The sequence below is a fragment of the Rousettus aegyptiacus genome, unplaced genomic scaffold, assembly GCF_014176215.1.
Source record: "Rousettus aegyptiacus isolate mRouAeg1 unplaced genomic scaffold, mRouAeg1.p scaffold_m13_p_7, whole genome shotgun sequence".
Taxonomy (NCBI): domain Eukaryota; kingdom Metazoa; phylum Chordata; class Mammalia; order Chiroptera; family Pteropodidae; genus Rousettus; species Rousettus aegyptiacus.
Genome location: NW_023416310.1, coordinates 45,307,202 through 45,334,339, shown reverse-complemented (window position 1 = coordinate 45,334,339; position 27,138 = coordinate 45,307,202). Strand labels below are relative to the sequence as shown.

The following is a 27,138-nucleotide window of genomic DNA, read 5'->3' as shown; positions in this document are numbered from 1 at the left end:
TGACCAATAACGACTGTCGTTACAGAGAACGGTTTGGCCGCGTTTGTAAAAGACCGCGGCAGGCGAAGAGAGAGGAGGTGAGGGCGGTCATCAGCGTGGGGCCCTGGGACCGCGGGGGGGAGCAGAGCAGGTAAGGGGGTTGTGTTGACAGAAGGCGGGGGCGCGGGGGACAAGGGTGTAGAGCCTGGAATCCCAATGGAAAGCTTGTCCATGGAGCAGGCTGCCAGCCAGGTGATGCTTCTGCTCAGGCCTGCTTAGGACCGGAAGTGAGCCGTCCCGCGGAGAGGACGCCGGGAAACAGGTCCCGGGTGGTGTGTCTAGGGGCTGGCCGGGTCGCGGAAGCCTGGCGCTAGGTGCGCGTTCCGCTGTCCCTTTTCCCATACGCATTTCCCCATTGTCCCGGCTGGCTTTCTGCGATTTTCTGTGGCCGTGCAGGTTAATGGAACCCCTGGACCAGGAGTCGAGAGTTCTGGCTTCTCGTCCTCCCCCTTCGTCTCACTTGTGGTTTGACAAGGAATCCAGCAGATTCCAAATTTACGGTAGATTATCTGGTAGCTGGCTATGAGACATTCATCATATCATTACTTTCTCTGAGCAAATTTCCTCATTTCTAAAAATGAGTAAAACAGTACTTCTGTTTCTGGATCACGGTGAACATTGCTTGAGTGAATACCTGGAAGGGCTTACTTGTACTCAGTAAACGTGTTAGCAGGGGTGTTTTTTGTTTTTTGTTTTTATTCATAATGATCATTCGATTTCTTCACTGACTGCTTCACAGGCATTAAACCGCATCCACTAAACTGTATAGCTTACAGCCCAATAGTACCTGGGTGAAAACCCACCACTTCCAGGGAGCATTCATGTGTTAGCCCCGCCAGCACCAGTCCATTCACCATTGTTCCGAGGGACACCCTTTTACAGGCAGGATTCAAAAACAGGTTCTTTACAAGTTATGTTACTTGTTTGTATATGCTTTCAGTATAGACTCTGATAAGTGATACTAGTACATGTTTAAAATTCAAATATTTGAAAACAGTGAAATGTAATTCCTCCTCCCACTTTCTGTTTCCTAAGTCCCAAGTCACTTCTGAAGCAATAGATATTCTGTATGTGTGTATCACCCCATCTTTTTAAAATCAAGAGTAACATACACGAAGTACTACAACATTTTTCACTCTACAGTCTGTCTTGATACTTGTTCCTTATCAATACATGTAGATCTGTCCGATTCTTTTTAGTGGTTTTATACCGGCATATTGTATGGTTACACCATAATTTAGTCAGCTCTTAGACTGTTTCTATTCTTGTGCAGTTATGGGTAACCCGTCATGGAGTACCCCTATACATACTTTGTGTACATGTGGAAATGTAACTCATGAAAAGTGGAATTGCTAAGTCAAAGTATGTGCTTTGCGTTTTTTTAATTTACATCCCTTTAAAGAGGATGTTGCTCTCTACACTCACCAACAATGTACAGAATCATGAACACAATGGTAACATCTTTTTTTGTAATTTTGCCAAAATATTGTTTTAATTTGCCTCTTATTTTAAGGTTGAATTTTGGACCTTTAAAATTATTTTTTTATTTTATAAGCTGTCTTTTCATATCCTTTGCTCATTTTTCTAATGGGCTTGTTTCTTTTTTTATTGATTTGCAAAAACTCTTATTTTAGGATATCAGCTGTTTGGCATTTGCATTCCAAATATTTTCCTTCTATTTTTAATGATGACTTTATCGAAATGTAATTCACATAACATAGAATTCACACTTTCAAAGTGTTACAATTCAATGATTTTAGTATATTCACAGAGTTGTGTAATCTCTCATCACCACAAAAAGAAACTTCATACTCATTAGCAGTCAGTCGCAATTCCCCCTTTACCTCTAGACCCTAATCTACTTTCTGACTGTATGCGTTTGCCTCTTCTGTATATTATTACATTTAAATGAAATCATACAAGTATGGCCTTTTGTCTGGCTTCTTTCAGTTAGCATAATATTTCAAGGTTCATTCATCCATTTTTTAGCATGTATCAGAACTTTATTCTCTTTATTGGCCAAATAATATTCCATTGTATGGATATACCACATTTTGTTTATTCATCAGTTGATGGACATTTGGATTAATTCTACTTTCTGGCTATTATGAATGAGACCACTATGAACACATGTACAAATTTTTGTATTTCAATTCTCTTGGGCAAATATTCTCTTGGGAGTTACATGGCAACTCTCTTTAATATTTTGAGGAACCATCAATTTCCCAGAGTGGCTATGCCATTTTACAATATCATCATCAATAAGTGAGAATTCCAGTTTTTCTATATCCGTGTTAACACTCATTATTGTCTGTCTTTTTTAATCATCTTAGTGCCTATAAAGTGGCATCTCATTGTGCTTTTGATTTGCATTTCCCTAATGACATGATGTTGAACATCTTTTCATGTGTTTATTGGCAATTTGTATATCTTTGGAGAAATATTGATTTGGATCCTTTGCCCATTTTTAAATTGGATTATATGTACCTCCCCACCCCCGCCCGACACCTCTTTTAATCCTCTCCTCTCCCACTTCCACCCCTGACCTATGGATATTGCTGTTTCCCCTTAAGAACTGGATCTGTAAAGGTGGGGCATCTCCTCCCACACACTTGAAGCATGCACTCGGGGCCAGGTGCCCCTGGGACCAAGCACCTTTCCCCCTGCCACACACTGTGCACTCAGGGGGCCTGGCACCTCTGGTGCACTTAGGGTGGGAGTGAGGGCCTGGCTCACCTGGGGTATGGTTCATGGCTCCACCTGGGCGTGAACCCAGAACCTTCTGCATGTAAAGTAGACATATGCGTGCTAACCACTACACTATGGAGCCACCCCTGATTATTTGTCTTTTTATTGTTAATGTATTCTTTACATATTCTGGATACAAGTCCCTTATCATATATTTGACTTGTAAATATTTTCTCCCCTTCTGTGGATTGTCTTTTCACTTTCTTGATGGTGTCCTTTGAAGCACAAATATTTTTAAATTTTGATAAAGTCAAATTTCTCTTTTTAATTTTGTCACATAGGCTTTTTGTGTCATATCTAAGAGACCATTGCTTAATTCAAGATAATGAATGTTTGCTCCTACATTTCCTTCTAAGAGTTTTATAGTTTTAGCTTTTATATTTATATCTGTGATCCATTCTGAGTTAATTTTTGTATACAGTGTGAAGTGAGGCTCCAGCTTCATTCTTTTGGAGAGTATACCCAGTTCTCTCATCACCATTTGTTAATTGGACTATATTTTCCCCCATTAAATGATCTTGGCATCCTTGTCAAAAATCAAATAATCATAAATGTGAGGAATTATTTCTGAACTCTTAATTCTATTCCAGTGATCTGTATATCTTTGCTTATGCCAGTACCACATTATTTTTCCCAGGTTTATTGAGATATAATCAACATATAATATTGTATAATTTTAAGGTGTACAAACATGTTGATTTGATACACTTATATGTTGGAGAATGATTACCACCATAGCCTTAGCTAACACCTCCATGTCACATAATTACAATTTCTTTTTTGTGGTGAGAATATATAAGATACACTCTCAGCAATTTTCAAGTATATAACACAGTATCATTTGATCCCCAGTACCTATTCATCTTGTAGCTGGAAGTTTGCATCCTTTGACCATCATCTCCCCATTTCTCCCACCCACCAGCCCCTGGCAACCATGATTCTATTCTTTTTCTGTGAGTTTGGCTGTTTTAGGTTCTATGTAGAAGTGATATCATACAGTATTTATCCTTCTTTGTCTTAATTTGCTTTGTAGTAAGTTTTGAAATCAGGAAGTATGATTTCTACTTTGTTCTTTTTAAGATTGTTCTGGCTTTTCCAGGTTCCTTGCATTTCCATGTGAAATTTAGGATCATCTTGTTAATTTCTGCAGAAAAAAGTATCTGGGATTTTGATAGGGATTACATTCTATCTGTACATCAATCTGGGGAGTAGTGCCATCTTAACAGTATTAAGTCTTTTGGTCCATTAAAATGAGATGTCTTTCCATTTTTTAGGTCTTTAATTTCTTTCAATGATGTTTTATAGTTTTTAGTGTACATCTTGCATTACTTTTGTTGCTCAGTTTGTTTTTGTCTTTGGACTTAGTTTATGATACTCTTTTCATGTAGAAAATTTTTCTGTGTCATCAGATATCAGTTTTAATTTTAAAATGGGCAAAATATATAAATAATTCTTTCCCCAAAGAGATAGACACATGGCTAAATAAACGTGAGAAATGTTGCTCAATATCATTATTCATTAGAGAAATACAAGTTAAAACCACAATGAGATACCACTTCACACTCACTAATCAAATGGCTATAATCGAGAAGACAATAATATCGTGTTGGCCAGAAAGTAGAGAAACAGGAACTCTCTTATGTTGGTGGTGTAAATGTAAAATAGTACAGCCAGTTTCACAGCTTCCTAAATAGTTAAACAGAAACTTTCACGACCCAGTGATTCCATTTGTAGGTGTCTGCTCAAGAGAAATGAAGACATTTGTCTACACAAAGAGTTGTATGTTAATGTTCTCAACAGCAGTGTTCATACTAGCCAAAAATTGGAAATGATCCAAATATCTGTCTGCTGGTGAATGGATAAACAAAATGATATATCCATATAATGGAATACTATTCAGCAATATAAAGGAATGAAGTACTGATATATACTACAATGTGGTCAAACTTTGAAAACATTATATTGAGTGAAAGCCAGACACAGAAGGCCACATATTGTATGATTCAATCTAAATGAATGTCCCCAAAAAATAAATCTATAAAGACAGAAAGCAGATTAGTAATTGTCTAGGGGTAGGAATAGTGATTGACTGAAAACAGCAAGAGGGATCTTTTGTGGGTGATGGAAAGATTCTAAAATTAGATGATAGTGATAGATGTCCAACTCTATAAATTTAGTAAATCTCATTGAATTGTACACTTAAAATGGGTGAATTTTATGGTATGTAAAATACACTTCGATAAATAAGTGTTTTTTTAAAAAACACTGGTACAATCAGGAAAAAATTTAATCCATATTTTGTGTTTTCTGGATTTTGTGTCATTTAGGCCATCATTCTGATATCTTTAAAATATACTTTTAAAAGTCTACCCCTTTTTTTATTCTACTATCTTAGCAATTCCACTTTTGTGCTTATCTGCCTGGAATTTATTTGAGTATAGAAAGTGAGATGGGGGAATAAGATATTTTTAATGATAATGTTTGCTCTTAACTTTCCTTTTATATAATTTTTGAAATTTAGTAAATTAGTTTATTGGTCAAGGTTATGTGGATCCCCTCGCCTTATTCACGTTTAAAATCACTGATGCAGTTTTCAGACATTTTTAGAAGTAGAACCTTTTTCTCCCAATAAAATCTTATTCCGTACCCTAACACATTTCTAAGGAAACTAGAAAGAATGTTCAGAATCTATTCCGAAATATGTTCATCTATGTACTACGAATAATGTTTAGGATATTCATTGCAGTATTGTCTAGAACTAAAATCCCAGGGTAGAGCTAGTTAAACAATGGTATATGCACTCTCTAGATGACTGTATAGTCGTTAAAAATGGTGTTTAGAGCTTTTTCTGGTGACATGGAAAGAAAGCTATGATAAAATGTTAAGAAAAACTTCAGAGCAATATGTATAATGTAATTCCATTTTTCTAAAAACAAATAACCTACATTTATATGTATATTTATTTATAATGTAAAGAAAATAATCTGGTGGATATATGCCAGCCTGTTAACTGTAGTTACACTTTAGTGGTAGGGGTTTTTGCGGGGGCCATGTGGGGATAGTGGTAGTGCTAGGAATAGGGCATAAAGAGGTCATATATTATAATTTTGTAAGATGACTATTTTAATCTCTAAATTTTTTAATTTACATTTTTTAAAAGATTATATATTTACATGATTCAACATGTGAAAATTAATAAACAAACCTCTTTTAAAATGAAGTCAGGAAGCTAGAAGGGAGAACGCTCCTGCAGGTGTCACTCAACATACTACTGAACCCAACAGGAAGATACTACCTTGCATCTCCCAGAAGAAATGATATTACTTTACTACCTCGGTAGGAGGAAAGAAGATTCCTCTTGGCCCAGTAACAGCCAATGGGAGACTGCCACAACTCAGCTAATGAAAAGTCACTGTACTTTGAACTTTCCTCCAATGGACTCTTTTTTTAACAAATAGTGGCTCCCAGGTTTATAAAAGTGTTCCCGTCCTTTATTTCTCTAGACTTGCATGTGGTTCGCCATTAGATTACATGCCCCAAATTGCAATTCTTTATTGTTCCCAAATGAACCCATTTTGCTGGAGAAATAGCTGGCTATTTGTTTAAGGTCACAAAAATAAAATATAAGGGTATGCAGTAAAAAGTTTCCCTCCCACTCTTGTCCCATATTCACCAATAAAGTAACTGTTATTAGTTTATCCTTTTAGAGAGTTTTAAACATTTGTATTTCATTTACGAGCTAATACAAATTTGTTTCCCCCAGCCTTTTATACACAGTTGACAGTATATTATAAATGCTGTGTCGCATCTTCCTTTTCTACTTAAAATTTCTTAAAGGTCTGAAAGATCAACACATAAAACACTTTCTCAGTCTTTTTTTAAACAGCTGTGAAAGTATTTTATTTTTTAAAAAGGTATTCCATTATATGGATATACCATAATTAATTTAATTCCTTTTTGAGGACATTACGCTACTTCTGATGTTCTCCTGTTACAGAAATGCTTTGGTGAGTAACCTTATAAGTCCCACATTTCACATGTGGGAGTATATCTGTAAATAAATTCTTATTAGTGGAATTACTGGGTCAAAAGTAATATGCAGAGAAAGTATAAGCCCAGATTGAAGAGTATTTGATAAAATATCTGACTCTTCAATTGCCACGATATGGAAAACAAGAAAAGACAAACTCATAGATCAGAGAAGACTAAGGAGACATGACAACTAAGTGCAATGTGGTGTTTTGAACTGGATCTTGGAACAGTGAAAAGAACAAAGTCTAGAGTTTAGTTAATAATAATGTGCCAATGTTGGCTTCTTAGTTTTGACAAATGTCTCATGGTAGTACATGATGTATTCTATCTTTGTAACTTTTCGGAAAGTGTGAAATTATTCTAAAACAAAAAGTTTATTTTTAGAAAAAAGGACATTAGTGGAAAAACTGCTGAAATCCAAATAAAGTCTGTAGTTATGTATTGTACCAATGTTTAAACCTTTGTTTTGACAAATTCCCGTGGTTATTAAGATGTGAACATTTGAGAAACTAGGTAAAGAGGATACAGGAACTCTGTGTACTATCTTTGTACCTTTTCTGGAAATCTAAAATATTCCAAAATTAAAAATTTTTAAAAAATAAATGTGCATTTGCAATTTTGAAAGGTACTAACAAATTGCCCTCTGCAGAGCATAACTGAAAAAATAAAAGAAAAAAAATTAGAGGAAAAAGTGAAATTCCCATGATAATGCTAAAAACCACAGCACCTTAAGGCTTCACCACACATAATTGGCAAACCAGTTTCTCCCATAATGAGCAAAGTGTTCTTTTTTCCACTTTAATGATATGGTAAGTCATCATTATCAATGTAATTTTTAGCTAAGCTCTTTCACATATGTATATATAAATTTTTTTCTATTTTGCAAATGAAAAACAACCTGAAGCTCAAAAGTTAAAAGTCTTATTTACAGAGATAATTGGTGATAAAGGGCAAACTAAATCCTCCATCTTTTGGCTTTGGAATAACATTCCCTCCGAAGAACTCATGTTTGGCCGAATGAGAATACATAATAATCTCTATTATCTAGAGACATTTTTGGTTTTTTTACAACTCGTGGAGAAGGCGGGTGGGGATTGCAACTGGCATTTAGACCAAGGCTACTACTGAATATCCTGCAATGCATAGGATACCCTTCTACAACCAGGAATTACCGTGCCCTAAATGTCAGTAGTGCTAAGGTAGAGAAACCCTGCTATAGATCATATTTCACAAAGCTTTATGCACTCAGTGATACTCAGCAAATATTCAGTTGGGGGATTAGTTCATTCTTAGACTTTTGTACTTTTCAGTTTGTTAATTAGTGGACTATAAAATATGTGGAGGAAAAATTTTGGGGGTCAAGGGGGAAAATCAATGCTAACAGCCTATTTCAGAATCACAAGCAGATTACCTTTTTAAAAAAGTATTAAAAAATACTGAACTTTAGTTAATAATATGCATGCTGAACTGATGTCTGCAACTGAACTTTTAAGTACATCTAAGTATAAGCAGGGTTGATGGAGAAGGATGGATAGAAATGTAATAAACCAAATACAATGAAATGTTACTTGTAGAATCTAGTGGGTGAGTATATGGAGATCAGTGTATAAGTCTTATTTTTTTATATGTTTGAAATTTTTCATAATATTGGAAAATTAAAAGCAGGGTTTCATTCACACTCTTAGCAGGCATTGGGTTAGTGGAAACTGCATTGCTAATTTTGCTGGGTGACCTCAGGCAAGGTATTTTTTTTTTTTTTTGCAAGTTACTTTTTAATTTTTATCTGAAGAATGGGTTTTTTTTGGCTCAAATAAGATACTAATATTGTGAGGTTCAAATGAAATAATGTGAAAGCACTTGGAATAGCATAATGTGCTCTAAAACTAATGTAATACTATTAGGAGAATGAGTGTTTGACCAATTATATACTATAGCTCTCTTGACAACTCCGTATGTAATGACATTAGCACTATTTTACCTTCTTGCAATTGTAAGTACAAAACAACCATTTCCATGCCAATTTCTGTCAAATATTTCTCAAATATTTATGAAAGACTTAGATTCCTCTTCTGAGGAAAGAATCATTATGTTTTTGTATAACTTTAATATTTTTTCTTGTTTTACTTATAGACTGCCAAAATCTCCGCTTAGGGCAATTGGAATCTTCTTTGATTGTGAAACGTTGGGCAGGAGCTTTGCCATTGGCTGGCCAAGGAGGACATAGAATGTCTACATTCTTACACCATGGAGTTCAAACTTCAGAAGGCTTTGGATTAAGCAGTAACATTTACTCTGTAAATGATTATGTCTCCACCTGTCCTCTGTGATCATCACAAACTAATGAAACACCTTTTAGGTCTTATGAATTTAGGTCACACTGTTTTCTGGATGCTCTGGCAGCTCATACAGGTAGGATTGGGCCGGGTTTTGTGAAGAATGGTGGAAGGGGAAGAACTAATTGTTCACATTCTCCAGTCCTTGCTCAAGTTAAACATTGTGCATATAGAGATTAGGTTAATTAATCTAGGTTGTTGTATAGAACAGAATTAAACCTAAAGAAATACTTTAGTTGTTACGTTAGGATATTTCAAAATATAGAGAGATGAAAGGCAATGTTTTACTTTTATTTTGAGGATTTAAATTGATGTTCTGTTTTTTAAGGGTATGATTTGAAAATAGTGGATAGCTTCTTTACATTTCACTTTCTGTACTAAATCATAAGTGATTTTAACTTTGTGTGTATATGAATACATACCCATATTGATGGGCTTATTGCCTTTTCTAGGGGCCTGTGAAAAATGGAACCAAACTCTCTGAGGACTAACGTCCCAGCTTTCTTATCTGATTTGGGGAAGGCTACATTGAGGGGAATCAGAAAGTGTCCTCGATGCGGCACGTACAATGGAACTCGGGGACTGAGCTGTAAGAACAAGACATGTGGAACCATATTCCGCTATGGTGCACGGAAGCAGCCTAGTATTGAAGCTGTCAAAATCATAACAGGCTCTGATCTGCAAGTTTACTCAGTGCGGCAAAGAGACCGGGGGCCTGATTACCGATGCTTTGTGGAGCTCGGTGTTTCAGAGACAACAATCCAGACAGTGGATGGGACAATCATCACTCAGCTGAGCTCTGGACGGTGTTATGTTCCCTCATGCCTGAAAGCTGCCACCCAGGGCGTTGTGGAAAACCAGTGCCAGCACATCAAGCTGGCAGTGAACTGCCAGGCAGAGGCCACCCCTCTGACTCTAAAGAGCTCAGTCCTGAATGCAATGCAGGCCTCCCCAGAAACCAAGCAAACTATCTGGCAGTTGGCTACAGAACCCACAGGTCCCCTTGTACAGAGAATTACTAAAAACATTTTGGTGGTGAAATGCAAGGCAAGCCAGAAGCATAGTTTGGGGTATTTGCATACATCCTTTGTGCAGAAAATCAGTGCCAAAAGTTTGCCCGAGCGCCGTTTCTTCTGCTCCTGCCAGACTTTGAAATCGCCCAAGTCGAATGCCTCCAAGGATGAGGCAGCCCAGAGATGCATTCATTTCTTTGCTTGCATCTGTGCCTTTGCCAGTGACGAGACATTGGCTCAGGAATTCTCAGACTTCCTAAATTTTGATTCCAGCGGTAGGTGGTATGGTTGACACAGTGTTTTTCTAAAATGGCAATGAAAGAGTTCCACTGATGGCATTTGGAGATTGTCCTAGCAACCTTCAGAAGCAGTTGCTAGATAATTCAAATGAAAAGCATTCCTTCTTTTAATCCCAGTCAGCACTTGCATAAAGGTTGGTTGGTTGGTTGATTGGTTGGTTGGTTGGTTGGTTGAAATTAATGATCAAAAGAATCAGACATTTTTATTGAGACAGTGAATCTAGCAAAGTTAGCTTTGCTTTTAATTTTTTTTACTCTTCCGCAGATACCCTATATTAATAAAAAACAACAACAAAAAATCCCTTTTATTTGGCTTTGTTTGCTTGTTTCTTATCTTTGAAATTGGGGGAAACAAGTATCTTGCTCAAAAAAAGACCTTTAGAAGTGTTAACATTTTTATCTTATAGATGCTTTTTATTTTCACTTAATAATCTTTAGTTGGTAGTAGCTCTCAACTTTTTAGTTTTGCATTTCTCTGTAGAGCCTCCTATCACATTAATGTTCTTTTTTTTTTTTTTAATATAGGTCCACAGTCTCTTTTTAAATAAAATTTATTTTAGGTGACATTGGTTAATAACATTAATAGGTTTCAGGTGTACAATTCACCACCATAGTCTGGTCTCCCTCCGTCACCATATATTTGACCCCCTTTACCCTTTTTATCCTCCCTGAACCCCCTTTCCCTTCTGGTAACCTTCAGACTATTGTCTGTGTCTGTGAGTTTGTAGGTTTGTTTTATTAGTTCATTTTTTGGTTTCTGTTTTATATCCCACATATGAGTGAATTCATATTATTATTGTCCTTTTATGTCTGAATTATTTTGCTTAGCATGGTACTCTCAAGATCCATCCATGGTGTCACAAATGTCAATATTTCAATCTTTCTAATGACTGAGTGTATTCCATTGTATATATGTACTACATCTTCTTTATGCAGTCATTCATTGAAAGGACACTTAGGTTGCTTCCATATTTTGGATACCATGGTTAACATTGCAGTGAACATAGGGTATGTATATCTTTATGAATAAATGTTTTCAAGTTTTTTGGGTAAGTACCCAGAAGAGGGATTGCTGGATCATAAAGTAGCTCTATTCTTAATTTTTTGAGGAACCTATATAGTATTTTCCATAGTGGCTATACCAATTTACATTCCCACCAGGAGTGTATAAGGGTTTCTTTTTCTCCAGTCATCTCCAACACTTGTTATTTCTTATTGATAATAGACATTCTAACAGGTGTGAGGTGGTATCTCGTTGTGTTTTTGATTTGCATTTCAAAGTAAATTATTTTAATGCCAGCAATCACTCCATTGTTTGGTGATTTGGATTTTTATAAAATAAATTTTTTCTAGGTAGGGGCCCATACTTCTTAGAATTAATAATTCAGAAATTGGTTCTATTTTAGGTCTTAAAGAGATTATTGTGCCCCAGTTGGGTTGCCATTCAGAATCAACTGTACCAGCTTGTGAGTCTACTGCCTCTAAGGCAAAGAAGAGGAGAAAGGATGAAGTATCTGGTGAGAAGCTGTCTGGTTTGTTTGATGGTGTTATCTTTAGAGATTGTTTTACTGTGTTTTTTATGTTTCACTGAATCTCAGCAATTACAAGAAATATATTTTTTTTTTTCCTTAAAGTTTTACCTCCCATTAACGATTCTTTGTCCAGTCAAGGTAAAAATTAGTTTTACTGGCCAAATATAAGATCCAGGCAGATTCCATTCTTATTACTGAATATATTTGTTCAGCCCTTAAACATTTAGCCTAGTCTTATACCTGAACCTGCCTTAGGACAGTCTTATGAGGTTTTTATCCATAGAGTGTTTTAAAAAACTTGTGACAATGGTTAATTATATTCTCCACACTATTTTAGGAATATAGTTTGTTACTTGCATTTTCAACATGTGGCATCATATATATAGTTTCTTTTTTAATTCAGATAATACCAGTGTCAATTAAGGGCTCATATACATCACGTGAAAATGCTGCAGAACCCTAGTAGTGTCAAAAGATCTAGGCTGTATAACAAAAAGAAAATATTACCTGGACCACAAATGTGGAGCAAACTCCAAACTCACTAGTGAACAGAGAAATGCATACGTTTTATAAATATAAAATTAGAATAAAATATTTTTTGCTACCAAATTAGCAAAGATTTAAAAAATGATGAGAGGCATAGGTGAAATTCAGGCTCTCTGGCATGGCAAGTGTAGTGTAAATTGCTATAGTCTTTTTTAAAAGTAGTTTGCAATATCCGCTAAGAACCTTAAAAATGTTCCTGCCCATAGGGAATATTGCTTGAGGTGGGTCAGATGGTCATGCACAGGAGTTGGAAAAGATAGAGACCAAAGTGGCATGAGTATTTTTGTGTTTTTAAGAGGTAATTATGGCAGCAATATAGAGCAGAGATTGTTGTTAAATGTTTACTTGTTGGTCTTTCCTGGGAAAACTTGCAATTCAAAAAATAAAGTTCCTGCCCTTGGACACAGTAGTCTACTTATAAATAATCCTTTTTTAAGGAAATAATCTTTGGTACAGGAAAAGCATTTTGTCCAGAGATGCTCATTTTATAGTTCTTTATAATACTGAAAAATTAGAAACAACTAAGGACCAGCCACTGGGGATAGTTTAAAAAAACCATGTTAAAGCCGCCTGATAGACTATAAGGCAACTGTTAAAAATTATTACAAAGAATTTGGAGAAATATTTAGATCACTCAGTAGCCAGATGAAGTACAAACTGTTCAAATAATGAATAATTTTTGAGTATAAGTATCTCCCATGCAACATTTGGTACATATATATGTTAAAAATTATTCATTTATTTGAAAATTTTTAAAATTTCATTAAATCTGGCAATCCTGATAAAAATCACAGCTACTTAAAAATCAAAAAATCAGCAAAGCAATATATTCATAGAAAAAATGGAAGATAGTTCACCAGAAAATTAATGATTGTCTGAGAGGCGGGAGCAATGGGTGAATTTTTTCCTTCCTTTCACTTGCGGTCCCCCCCCCCTCCCCGCAATTTTCTGTTAAGCTTAAGAAACTTAAATGTTATATATAAAGGCTAATGCTAATTCCTTCTAGATACTGAAGCTAACTTAGAAGTTAGCAAAGTCTTTGTATGTTTTAGACTCTTCAGAAATTAATATCGAATTGATTTATATTCTACAAACATGTTATTAAACACTATAATGATTTGTGGTTTAGGTGCACAGACGAACAGTTCACTGTTGCCTCAAGATGCAGTGAACAGTAATCTAAGGAAAAGTGGCCTGAAAAAGCCTGTGGTTGCTTCTTCATTAAAAAGGCAGGGTAAGTTTCCCTGCCCCAGAATAGGCTAAAGAGGTGGAAAATCATCCTGAAGAAGCTTTTAAGTGATAAATCCAAAGAAACATTGCATATTGTCTCCTAAGGAGTACTAAGATGAACACTAGTAGGCACTGAGGCTGAGGTCTGTCCTGTCCCACTGGTCTCAAATCATGCTCAAAATAAAATTGTGCTTTTAAATGACAAATACAACAAATTACCAACATGTTTTGGCAGCAGATATTTTGAAGGTTTTTTCCTCTTGTGTATTACCCACATGCAGTTGGTATGGAGATTTAAAGTTGAAGAAGAAACATGTTTTGTAATTATTCAGTGATAAATGTTTGTTGAGAAAGACCAATATAGTCTGTTCTCCAAAGTTAGTGTAGTTTGAATACATACCTAAAAGCAATAGCATAGCTATTGTTCTGAATTTATGAGACAGAATAACTTAATTTGAACATAACATATATTTATATATATATATATATCTCACTTTCCTACTGAGAATAATTAAGCTTGGACGTTTGGGAATCAACCTTTTTTTAACTCTCCTCATACATTGTATAAAAATCATTTAGTCAGACTCTTCACTGTATACCATCTACCTTTTGACTTTGCTCCATGTTCACATTTACCTATTTAAAGAGATTCGTTTTAATTTAATGATTATACGCTATGTGTATTTTGCCATAATAAAAAACTTGAATGCCCCCCACACACACACACATAAATTTGTTTAGTTCAATTTTGGTAGTATTTATTGAATAGCTATGGTATGGTTAGCTATGTAATATGGATGGGTTCTTGTCCTCATACTCTGATTTTGAAGAGCAATACATAAACATAAAATAACTTAAGACCAAATCTTAATTAACTAATTAAGAACTTATATATTCTAGTAATAAATGTTTTTGGAAGGTCAGGAAGTAAACAGATCAACTGTATCAGGTAGAAAATTTAAAAATTCCTTTACCACAAAGAAGAAAGAAAAATAGCTTTTAATTTAAATTATCACTATATACATTGATCTATGAGAATTTCAATTTCAAATGGATAATAGTTAAGGCATTGTATCTTAACAAAAGGGAATTTCAGGAGAAGTAGAATAGAATGGTAAGTCTATTCATGCAGACATATTAATCAGAAATAAGACCAATTAATCTTTGAAACAGCCATTCTTCAATTTGCAGTTTAGTATTGAAAGACTGCAAACTTTTTGTAGTTACTACTATTATTGGACCTGTTAGTATCACAGATCTTTTCATTTCTTTTTTTCTAAATGGATTCTTTAAAAAAAAAAAAAATTCTAAACTCTTCCATTTTACTTAATTTGTTTGAATTTCAGCTTTGTTTTTTTTTTAATCTCCGCACACTCCTTAGCTTTTTCAAACTTCAATTAACTCTTTATACTGTAAGAAAAGATAAAAGTTACTAAACAGTTGTTTTTTGTTTTTCTCAGCCTGTGGTCAGCTGATAGATGAGGCACAAGTGACCTTATCTTTCCAAGACTGGCTGGCTAGTGTCACAGAACGCATCCATCAGACCATGCACTATCAGTTTGATGGTAAGTATTGGTCACCTAACTGGGCTGTTGCTGAAAGTAGGAGAAATTAAAGTAATTGTACTGTAGTTCTCTGTTTTGATAAGAAAAGTAACTGGGCTTGACTTAGAAATGAAAGAAAGGAATAGTTACATAATTTAAATGCAGGATAAGCAAAATGAATTGAGAGATGGAAGAGGAAAAACACAGCAAATAACATGTAAAAGTAGATAGCTTGATCTTGATGTGTGCATGTGTGCATGCGTGCGTGTGTGCATGCATACTACCAAAACCTCAGAAGATCATTCTAATTCTCAAACTTAAAATTGAAGCAAGGGGGTAGAAAGTTTAGACAAAATCTAAACACGTAAGACTAAAATAGTTATATAATATCACACAGACATGCTAAGGAAAATTGGAGAACATAGCTGGATTTGAGTGTTATTGTGATAGCCTCATGGAACCTCAGCAATTTCAGAGGTGAACCATCCAGCTAGTCCTTGCCCATTGCCTTAAAAGCATCCTCGATAGATGGTTTTCCAGGCTTCAACCAGCAATGAGGAGATCACTGCCTTTTTATGTAGATCATAACATTGTTGAACAGTGATAGCTGTGAGGAAGGTCCACTCATATTAAGTGGACATGTTTGCATATAATACTTCTGTTGGTTCTAGTTCTGCACTGTAGCAGAATAGGTCTGCTGGAATAGGTCTGCTCCGGTTTCCAAAATTACAGTCCCTGCCATTGCACTCACACCCGTTGCCCTGCCCAATAGGTCTCCCCTTTTCAGAGCAGTACATCTCAGGTCTTCAAACATTCCTCATGGCATGTTTACAGATCTCATATCATTTTGATGTTCTTTGCTGAATATATTGCAATTTGTGAATATCATTTAAAAAATAATGTACCTCAAACTGAATAGTAGCCTGATGGCAGACACTCAGTAAAAGAAAAGTTTTGAAGGATTAGAACAGTTATGACTTTAAGATGAAGAAACAGATAAGAAAGGAGGTCTTGAGATATATGCTTAGTTTTATTTATATTAATTCAGAATAAATAAAACTTCAGAACTTTTTAGAAAAATAAACTAAGGAGAGTTAAAGAGAGAATCTGTGTTTTTTTTAAAAGTTATTATTTGAAATAATATAGTGAATACCTACTACCTCACCTCACAAAACAGAAAACAGAACATTGACAATATTGTAAGCTATATACTGTGCGCCTTCTCTATCTCTATTACTTCACCTTTGTCCAAGTCACTGTCAGCTCTTTCCTGGACTGTGAGTCAGTCTCTTTTATGAGGGCTTTCCAAGATTAATTTGTAAACTTTAGCTCTAGCTCAGCTGAGTTCTGGTGAGTTAGCATTGATTTTAGAGCTGTAATGATCTCTGTATGTAGCCCATAATCTAATTTTAAAATGAAAGATTTTAAAGTTCCTTTGTATGGTGACTTCTCTAAACTGTCCAGATATTAATATTTTAGTGCCTCAAAAGCAGTGACAATTTTATCCTTGCCATTCTGCACACAATAAAGTAGGCAAAATCAATTGAAAGAATATAAAGTCTCTATATAATTCTAGAAAACCTTTCATTTTAATTTTTCTCAGCTCGACCTTTGTTTCAAAAAGCCACGTGAGCTATCTTTAAGAGTCTTTCTTTAAGAGTCTTTAAGTTGTATGTTTATCCACATGGTTCTGGATGTTTTCCCTCTGGTGGAGCTAGGTTGCCCTTTGGGCATAGTTTTTTTTTTAAGGAAAACTCAGAACTCTTTCTGTTGACTTTTTGTTAACGTAGTGTCTTCTAAGTTTCTTTAAGAGGTCCTTAAGTATTTGTACACATTTTACCTGCCTTGAGATCATATTTGGAGAGAAAGGCTGATGTTTATTAGCTAAATAGTGTCCTAATGTTGCAGTCTCTGGCATTCATGGTCCTGACGGTCTGAGAGAGAGCATGCAGTTCCTTGCTTAGACATGAATGCATATAGCAAGTCCCTGGGGATAGTAAGCAGGAGTCAATTAAGTTTACCTTCTCAACTCAGACTTATTGTTCTCATCTCATTTCATATATCCTTTCAAGAGAGAGAGGTCTGTGGGGTGGTGGGGTTTATAAAATTGGGGATTTGAAAAGTTATCCTTGGTGGATGACAAGGATCTGCTATATTTTTTATGATTTCAAGAAATCGGGTAGAGCTGATGACAGTGCTTGATGCATAAAGGTCAGTCAAAGCTTTCTTTTTGCCTCTGAAGAAATCTCAGTGGTATTTTAGTTATTACTGCCCCTCAATTCCATTTCTTTCACCTTTCCCTACACATCAGAAAGTCCATTGAGTTTCTTTAAATGTGTTTCTTCTTATTTCATAAAGGCAAACCAGAGCCACTGGTATTCCATATTCCTCAGTCTTTTTTTGATGCCTTGCAACAGAGAATATCTATTGGAAGTACAAAAAAACGGCTTCCCAACTCCACCACAGGTATGAGAATTTTTTCATAAGGAATAGCAATATATGTCTTGACTTTAGAGAATTATGTTTGGGAAAATGGTGTGGCATTTTCAGGATTAGGACTTCTAGTCACGTGCTGAGAGAATGAAGTTAGCCAATCAGATCTTAGAATAATGGTCATACTCTCTAAAGGCCCCATACTTACTTTAGTGCAAGTTAATGGAACGATTCAGAAAGCACAGATTTAATAAGAGAATAACAAGTACAATGAAGATCCCCACCATATTTTCTAGATATGAACCAATTTCAATAAAAGCATTGCAGTTCTAATCATTGTTTGGGCTGGCTTCTTGGAAGTATATTACAGTATATATCTAAAACTAAAACATTTTTCATAATTCTAAATTTTTGATTAAGGAAGATTTTATTTTTAGAGTAATTCTTAGGCTCAGAACACTGTATCATAACATTATTCTGGTATTTATTTCTTGGTTTTATATAACATCTTAGATAAACATCTTTATATAACATCTTTCTACTAGAGATCTCAAGATACTTATTAGGTATTACAAGGAAATAAGAGAGAAAAGGGGGAAGAAAGGATTGCTAGAAATCAGTGCTATTTCTTCAGTAAGTTGTTGTTTGATGTTATAATAGAGACTGTGACACTGTTTGAGGTTTAATTTTACTTTTGATTAGTACAAGCTGTGAATCACTGTGTTTAGGGCCATGAAAATCTTTGTTCTCACAGCTTATCTGTATGACTTTTGAGGCAATGCTGATTCTTCCAGTTTAAACTTTAAGCCTAATACATTAATTTTAACCCATCCCTTAGCTAGTTTTGCAGAGTTTTAATAGAACCCATTGATAATCCTACAGGCAGGACAATGGATTGGCAACCATGTTAGCAGGCTTAAGCTCAGTGTAATTATTTTAAGGACTATGATTTGACCTCTGATATATCTAGAATTGTGAGAGGTTGTGAGAAGCTATTTTATAATGGAGTCCTGTGTGAATAGCTTTACCAAACAAACAAGTTTCTAAGATACTAAAAATAAGTAGCATCTCAAGCATCAGAGACTTAGCAGAAATTCTTATCACTTGATTTGTCACATTTCTGCCAAACCCTATTATTTATTCACCTCTAGAATTTATGTTTTAAATGTGCTGAGACTCTATAAGGAAAGAGTAGCATTGCACTGAACTTTCTAAAATCTCAGTAACAAATAGTGAAAGAGAATGTTATTTTTTGGTAGGCTGATATTGTTCCCTTTTTACATTGAAGCTTTTGTTCGAAAAGATGCCTTGCCACTGGGAACCTTTTCCAAGTATACCTGGCATATCACTAATATCCTGCAAGTTAAACAAATCTTAGATACCCCTGAGGTAAGAGTCTATTTCTATAATAGTGGGAGGGCAGAGAGGGGAATAGAAGAAAGCAAGTGTGGGAACTATATTTGCATCAGTTATTTTAGTTATAGGCACCAAAGAAAATTCTTTTTTTATATTAAGATTGTTCAGAAATATTCATGGCTTTATAGTGCTGACTCCAATTTTAATGGGTATTCCCTCTAGTTTGAAAAAGTATCTTAGAGTATCCTTTTTCTTTGCTTTTGGGATCAGAAAGCAGGAATAATTTCTGTTGTAAGTAATGACCCCCTACTAGCTATTATTGTGAGCCCTAGATTAACCAGCAGGCAGCTAGAAAGTATATAAATAATTTGAGATGATATACTATTATTTGTGAAGTTAGTGGGCCCAGCACAATCAGATGCTCCTCCCCAAACTGCAGTTTAGTTCTCATTAGAGTAATGATCCTTACTTAGTTTGTATTTTTTGCAAGGGAAATATTAGATTTTTAAAACATTTTTTAAAGCAGATCCTGAAAATTTGAGGATTTTCCCTTCTTTCAAGAATGAAATATTATAGAAAATTCAGTATTTGTGATTTGATGCATTAAGTTTAATTTCAAGGCATTTACGTTCATAAAAATAACAAATTGTTTGGTAGCCGTAGAACTTATATATGAACCTTAGAAAAAGGACTATGTTAGCACTAAAGACATTTGAGGAACTTCTTTAAATGCAGAATATCACACAGGTAGCTTCTAGCTTGGAACAAATGGTGTTTAGGGAGGTAGTGAGCAACCCAAAGTAAAGTCCAGTGAGAGAAGAAAGCTAATAATCATTGAGCTTCTGTCTGTTGGGTGTTATTTACTTATATCACCTTATTCATGCAATGGTATTAACTGTATTTTGCAGATGAGAAACAGGCTATGAGAAGCTCACCCTGCTGTTTAGTGGCAAAGACAAAATTCAGTTCAAGTTCTGTCTGGCTCAGTCCCAAGGATGGTGTGAAGCACACAGGATGTGAGGTCAGCTGTAGGTGCTATCAATAGAGTTTTAAGGAGAAGAATGCTTCTAGCAAAGCAGTATGGGAAGGAATAAAACCAATTTTAGAGCAGGTTTGTGCCAGTAGCAGTCATGTAGTCATGAAGAACCCATGTTAGGGGTTCAGTTCATTATGGTTTGGCTGGGATTCAAATTAAAGTTATAGAGAAAAATGGAAAGCCATGAATGATGTAAGGGAGAAAAGGCAGATTTGTTGACAGAATTTTCTTGAAAATACAAGGGGAAGTTTTAATTAATTTGAATGTACTTAATAAGGACTAATGAATACGTGAAAGATCTATTATTACCCAAGTGTTTGTCTACTTTGAAATTTTTCCTTTCTTACCTTTCTTGGTATTGTCTCCATGTCCAGATGCCCTTGGAAATTACCCGTAGTTTTATCCAGAACCGGGATGGGACTTACGAGCTGTTTAAATGCCCTAAAGTGGAAGTAGAGAGCATAGCAGAAACCTATGGTCGTATAGAAAAGCAACCAGTGCTTCGACCCTTGGAACTAAAAACTTTTCTCAAAGTTGGTAAGTGATTGGTGGTTTCAATAGCGCATCTTCTTGTTCTATCAACCATGTGCAATACATTGTCCTAGACTTTGGATCTTGACTTTAAACAAAGAAGGCACATTTATTCATTTTGTAAAGGTATTCATAGGGATAAGGTGTTTTGTTTCATTTGAGCCAATGCTCTAAAAGTAAAATTATAGCAGTTACACATGTTTATTATAGAAAAATCAAGAATGAAATATAGATTTCATAAAGAAGAAAAATAAAAACCACCTGTAGTCTCACCCACAATAGACCACATCACCATTAACATTTTGGTATATAAACTTTAAGACTCTTCTGTGCATGAAGAATTTCTAAAACATGGGATTATCCTTCAGCTGCTTTTTTCACTTAAAAATACATCATGAAGAGCTTTCCATGCTATCTTCAACTTAATTTTTTAAACGTTTTTTTATTGTTAAAAAACATACATAATATAAAGTTTACCCTTTTAAACGTTTTTAAGTTCTCTGGCATTAAGCACTTTCACATTGTTTTACAACTATTACCACCATCCATCTCTAAAACATTTTCATCTTTCTCAACTGAAACGTTAGAATAGCCCATTAAACACCCCACCTCCTCTTAGTCCTCAATATTGAGAGTAAACTTTTCATTTTAATCTTTAATATTTGATGAATTGCTTTTTCTTTGTCTACTTTTAATAAAATATTTTTACAGTTATATTAAGTAAAATATTTTATAGTGTTATACAAATACTGAAGTAGCCATAGAATAATTTAATAATAATAATAATGACAGCTATAACAATTAGCACTTAATGAGCACCTACTCTGTACCAGGTATTAAGTGATTTACAGTGCATTAATTTATTTTATGCTCATCAGCCCACCAAGAAGTAGATTCTGTGATCCCTATTTACAGATGAATAAACTGAGTTAAAAAGCTAGTAAGTGGTGGAGCTGGACTTCAATCCCAGACAATTTTAGACTCAGGAACCTGCACTTTTAGCCTCTCTTTCCACTGAGGCTCTTTCAAGACAGTGAACTAGGACACTCTTGTTCATCGCTGTACCCCAAGATAGCATAGTGCCTGGTCAAAAATAGTCACTCAGTAAAGACATGTTAAATGAAGAATGAATGAATGCTAGCCGTGATTTTAATTTCCTTAGCTTTGTGATCTATCTAGCAATCTTCCTTCATTTCTCTAATTGTGTATTTATTCTTTTTAGAGAAATTCAGAATTTATAATTATTTCATCAAATTCTTGTGACTATATTCCTACACATATTTTTTCCTGTTCATATGAGTAGCATGTTTATCATGTTTCTAACCCATTATCACCCATTTATAAAAAGCTCTTGATTAAGTATACTTACTATCAAATTGGTCCCCTTAATGAACACCTAATAGTGATAACAGATGTTTTACTATTTTTTCTGGGAAATCGGTTATATCACTTGAAAAATAATCATAATTTTGTTTTCTATCAAAGGTTTCTATATCATTTTTTCTTGTTAAATTAGCATTTTAAGGGCAACCAAAAATAATAGTAAAGCTAGCAGCCATGATTATCATTTTAGACTACACAAAACTCCTCCAGTTTAGCATTTTCCAGATTTGTATGGAAGTATTGTGGTCAGTATTCTGTGATAAAAGCATTCTGTGGTCAAATAAGTTTGAGAAATGCTACATATCATATCATATTTCTTTGATACCAAGACTGTTGATTGTAAGATGTTCAGGCAATTTAGTAATAACTTTTTTTGGTAGGCAAAGAAACTTTGCTGTATGAAAACTGTCCTGGTTTTAAGATACACTCAGATCCCAGAAAATGTTACAATTTGAGTAGGGAGGCAGTAGGGAGTAGTGTTTTAGAATATAATTTCTCTCTCTTATAAATTCATTATATAAATTTGCATATTAAAAAGATCCTGAAATAAAAACACCTATTGAACTTTCTTTATGTTTTCACAAACTTACTTGACCAAGGCAGACTTTTTAGGGGAATACCATTAGCATTTCACAGAATATTTTTCTAGGAAAAGTTGCTCTATATTTCACTATTAAATAGTAGGCTGTTGGTTATTGTTTACATATGAATATTTTTATAGTTGTAACAACATCATATTTGGGATAGTTTATTAAGAGTTTATTAAGCATTTTGATTAGGAATTAATATTAAATTTTAGGAATGCCTTTTTACCATCTTTTGATGTTTGTCTTTTGACCCACTTAAAATGAATTGTATTAGTAAATTTCTAATATTGACATAATCCTGTATTTCAGGAATAAATCCTACTTGATCTTTTTTAATATGCATATAGGTTCTATTTGCTAATGTTTTATTTAGGATTTTTGATTATTCATAGGGCTAGCTATCTAAAATTTCTTCTTTGGAGGCTATCTTTTGGGGGCTTCGCATTTATAGAAAATAATTTTGGAGAGCTTCGAATCAAATTAAATAGCTTAGGAAATATCTTGTTTCATTAATGTTTCAAAGAATTTATTCTCTGGACCTAACCTCTTCTTGCAGGTAATTCTCTAAAATATGTTAAGTTTCTTCTGATTTCCATTTGAATTCATGGTTTCTATCTTTTCATGAATCAATTTTGATGTTATTTCCCCCCAAATTCATCTATTTACATCCAAAATTTAAATTATTTTGTGAAAATTGATAAACAGAAATTTCATTTAAAATGAATTAGGCTAGAGAAAGAACTCTCAGGCTGTGTCACTCAATGCACAGTACTGACCCCAACACAAAGAGACTACCTTGTATCTCCCACAGGAAATACTACTACTTTGCTACCTCAGCAGGAGGAAGAAGATTCCTCCTTGCCCAATCAGTAACAGCCAGTGGGAGACTGCCATGACTTAACCAATAAAAAGTCACTGGGCTTTAAACTTTCAGTCTCCTCCAATGGACTCTTACTGTACAAGAGCCCCTTTTGAGTCCATAAAAGAGCATTCCTCTTCTTTGTTTCTCTGGACTTGCCGTGGTTCACCATTAGACCACCTGTCCCAAATTGTAGTTCTTTGTTATTCTCAAACAAACCCATTTTACTGGAGAAATATCTGGCTATTTGTTTAAGGTCGACAATGTACATTTTAATAATTTTTGGTATAGATGGTAATCGTATAACTTTTAAAATCTATTCTAAGTCTATAGTTGTGGTCTCTACCAGAATTTTATCCGTTTTATGGTCTTTTTCAAAGAACTGGCTTTTACATTTATCAATTGTTCTAAATTTGTTTTAAATTATTTTGTTTTTGTCTGTAATAATGTCCCCTATCTCTTTAAATCTAATGTTTCCTTAGAATTATTTTATTTTTATAGCTCTTAAAGTGGCATAAGAATATAAAAGATTCTTATTGTTAATATTTAAAGTCTATAATTACAGTTTAGTTTATTTGTATCTCTACTACCTTTGTATTTAAGATTTTCAGTTGGTTGAGGCTTTTGATTTTTATATTCTTAGTTATCAATTTCTAATTTTATTATTTTGAGGTCAGAAGATGTTTTCAATATCTATTTTTTAGGAATTTACAAAAATTTTCTCACTAACTTAATATATGAATTTGCGCTAGCAAAGATGTTATTTATCTAATGTAAAGTCCTATATAGCTTTAAAATGAGTCATTATTTTATTATTTAAGTCTTTTTTATCTTCATTAATTATTTCTTTGACCTGCCAAAGACTGGGTTGTGATATAATTTCCTACTATAATTATGCTTCTCTAAATGTCTTGTATTTCTAAAAAAAAAAAAAAGTCATATTTCTAAAAGTTTTTAAGTATTGTAATGCAGTGTTTTTGGCACATCAAAGTTACTGACATATGTTGTATTGACCTTAAATAAACAGCCAGATATTTTTCCTGCAAAAATGGGTTTATTTGGAAACAATAAAGCATTGCAGCTTGGGACATGTGCTCTAATGGGGAACCATGCACAAGTCCAGAGAGCAAAGAGAAGGAACCGTTCTTTTATAGAGGAAAGAAGAAGTTCAGAGGGGCTGTTGTAAATAATGAATCAATCCACTGGAGGAAACTGGGAGTTCAAAGTGTAGTAGCTTTTCCTTGGATGAGTTTTAACAGTCTTTCATTGGCTGAGTGGTTGCCAAGCGAGAAGATCCTTATTCCTGATGGAATAGCAAGGTAGAAGAAAAACATCTTCCTGATGGAGATGGAAAGTATGTCTTTTCTTGTCTGGGGTAATTGAGATGAGTGGTGGAGCTCTCCCAACAGGCCCCTCAACTCCATCCAATTTAAATGAGGTTTCTATTCATTAATCTTTACATTGTTGGTATAAGTTATATACTTGTCTTCGTCCATGCAGGCTGCTTTAACAGAATATCATAAACCGGATGGCTTTAAACACTATAAATTTATTTCTCCTAGTTCTGGAGGCTAGGAAGTATAAGATTAAGGCACTGGCTGATTTGATGTCTGGCGAGGGCTGGCTTCCTGGTTCATAGATGGCAATCTTTTCACATGTGTCCTCACATGACAGAAAGGACAAAGTATCTCTCTAAGGTCTCTTTTTATAAGGGCACTCATCTTTTTCAGGGCTCCACCCTCATGACCCAGCTACCTCCAAAAGGCCCCACCTCCAATTGCCATTACATTGGGGATTAGGTTTTCAATTTATGGATTTGGGGTTTATACAGTCTGTCTATATAGCAAGACTTTATTAATGTAAAAGTAACTTCTGTCCTAAAAAAATCTTTGTCCAGTATTGCAACAGTGATACTTTGTTTTTCATTTTTTCTGATGTTTGCCATCCTTTTAACATTTTTTTGTGACACTTTTATTTGAATCTCTTATCAACATTATATGGTTGGTTTTGATTTTTCTCCAATTTTAATAATTTATCCCCTTTATTATAATTGATATAGTTGGTTATCTGTTTTCTTTTGTATTCCATTTTGTTAAATGGACCGTGTTTTCTGTGCTTAATTATCTCCATAGTTTTGAAGATGATACCATATAGTTTAAAATTTTGCTAGTGTTTTATATTTCTCAGTAGCGTTCTTTAACTCGAGATTTTCATGTTTAAATCTTTGATCCTCTGAAATTTATTTTGAATGTAAGGTATGAGGTAAGGTTCTTTTGACTATTTATTTCCTTCTAGGTAGTTATCTGGCTGACGGATACCATTTATTACAAGAAACATTATTTCTTTTACTAATTGAAAATACTGCCTTTACCTTATGGTAAATTTTTATTCTATTTGTATCCATTTCAGATCTGTTTTGTTCTTTTAATCTGTCTAGACAGAATCCAGTACCGCACTCTTTTGGTTATTAAGAATTTGTAATATATTTTAGAACCACATTAATTTTCATTCTATTTCTTTCTGATTTTGCTGAAACTTGACTTTTTCTCGTCTCTCTTAATCTTATCCATCTGTCCTTTCTTCTCACTCTGGGCTCTCTTTAGGATTCTTTTGGCCCTGTTTTCATAAAGTCTGGGTCTTATTTTGTTCGAGGATGCCAGACAGCATCTTTGGGATAGATACAGCAATAATAGCTTTTCCCCTCCCTTGGGTCTTCTTGTTTTTCCTGTTTTTATTTTATTTTATTTTATTTTATTTTATTTTATTTTATTTTATTTTATTTTATTTTATTTTATTTTATTTTATTTTATTTCATTCATTTCATTTCATTTCATTTCATTTTATTATTTTATTTTATTTAGCTTTTTTCTTTTTTATTCCTGAACCAAGTAAAATCTGTCTAGACACAAATTTTGGAATTATAGTAATCAGTGTTGCCTTTTTTTTTTTTTCCGGTCTTCAGGCAACACTTCTCCTGATCAAAAGGAACCAACACCTTTCATCATCGAGTGGATCCCAGATATCCTTCCCCAATCTAAGATTGGTGAGCTCAGGATCAAGTTTGAGTACGGTCATCACCGGAATGGACATGTGGCAGAGTACCAAGACCAGCGGCCCCCTCTGGACCAGTCCTTGGAACTGGCCCCTCTGACCACCATCACTTTCCCTTGAGGCAAAACAAGTCTTTTGCTGCTAAATTTGCACATTCCCACCCCTTGACAACTTTAAATACTAGTTAGGTACTTAGATGGCTCTGTTCCTTAGTGAACTGCTTTTAGCCAAGATGCAATTTCTCAGTGTATTCAAGTAGATTCTGTTAAAAAAAAATTCTTCTTATAAATAGCCTTTTTGGTGCTGCTTTGTAGTCTTCATTATAAACGGGGTGGTATTTCTGGCTAGAGTTTTTAAAGGAACAAAAAGAAAACCAGCTCATTTTCCTTCTTAAAGGACTCCCATTAGAGTTTGTTTCAACCTTCTTCTAATGCTCTAAGTTGTCAGCAGTACTCTGCCTTACACTAACAATGTTGGAAGATTAATAATACCCCTGGTTAGGGCAGAATGTTAAGGACCGTCCTGGCAGAGTTCCAGTCATGCCTTTTATTGTTATCAAATAAAGCACAGTGTCACTAGTTTCTCC

The 27,138-nt window shown here is 34.5% G+C and overlaps 1 protein-coding gene across 3 annotated transcripts; it reads left to right on the top strand.

Moving 5' to 3' along the window:
* On the top strand, positions 1-27,138 carry CUNH2orf42 (chromosome unknown C2orf42 homolog). 3 transcript variants are annotated; one of them, XM_016161390.2, is made up of 10 exons: positions 1-77; positions 8,950-9,228; positions 9,605-10,440; positions 11,871-11,981; positions 13,672-13,776; positions 15,233-15,337; positions 17,675-17,782; positions 19,038-19,138; positions 20,516-20,678; positions 26,464-27,138. In XM_016161390.2, exons 3-10 carry the CDS (start codon positions 9,618-9,620, stop codon positions 26,670-26,672), a joined length of 1,725 nt encoding a protein of 574 aa, XP_016016876.2. In that variant the 5' UTR covers positions 1-77; positions 8,950-9,228; positions 9,605-9,617; the 3' UTR covers positions 26,673-27,138. The 3 variants fall into 3 exon arrangements, with proteins under 3 accessions (XP_016016876.2, XP_016016874.2, XP_016016875.2); XM_016161388.2 differs by having other exon boundaries at positions 27-130; XM_016161389.2 differs by lacking the exon at positions 1-77 and having other exon boundaries at positions 4,759-9,228.

Excerpts from the sequence above, each read along its gene's own strand:
- CUNH2orf42 (XM_016161390.2), top strand. The coding sequence starts at position 9,618 with ATGGAACCAAACTCTCTGAGGACTAACGTCCCAGCTTTCTTATCTGAT. Across the intron at positions 10,441-11,870 it reads CCTAAATTTTGATTCCAGCG|GTCTTAAAGAGATTATTGTG; the intron begins GTAGGTGGTATG and ends GTTCTATTTTAG. Across the intron at positions 19,139-20,515 it reads AAATCTTAGATACCCCTGAG|ATGCCCTTGGAAATTACCCG; the intron begins GTAAGAGTCTAT and ends CTCCATGTCCAG.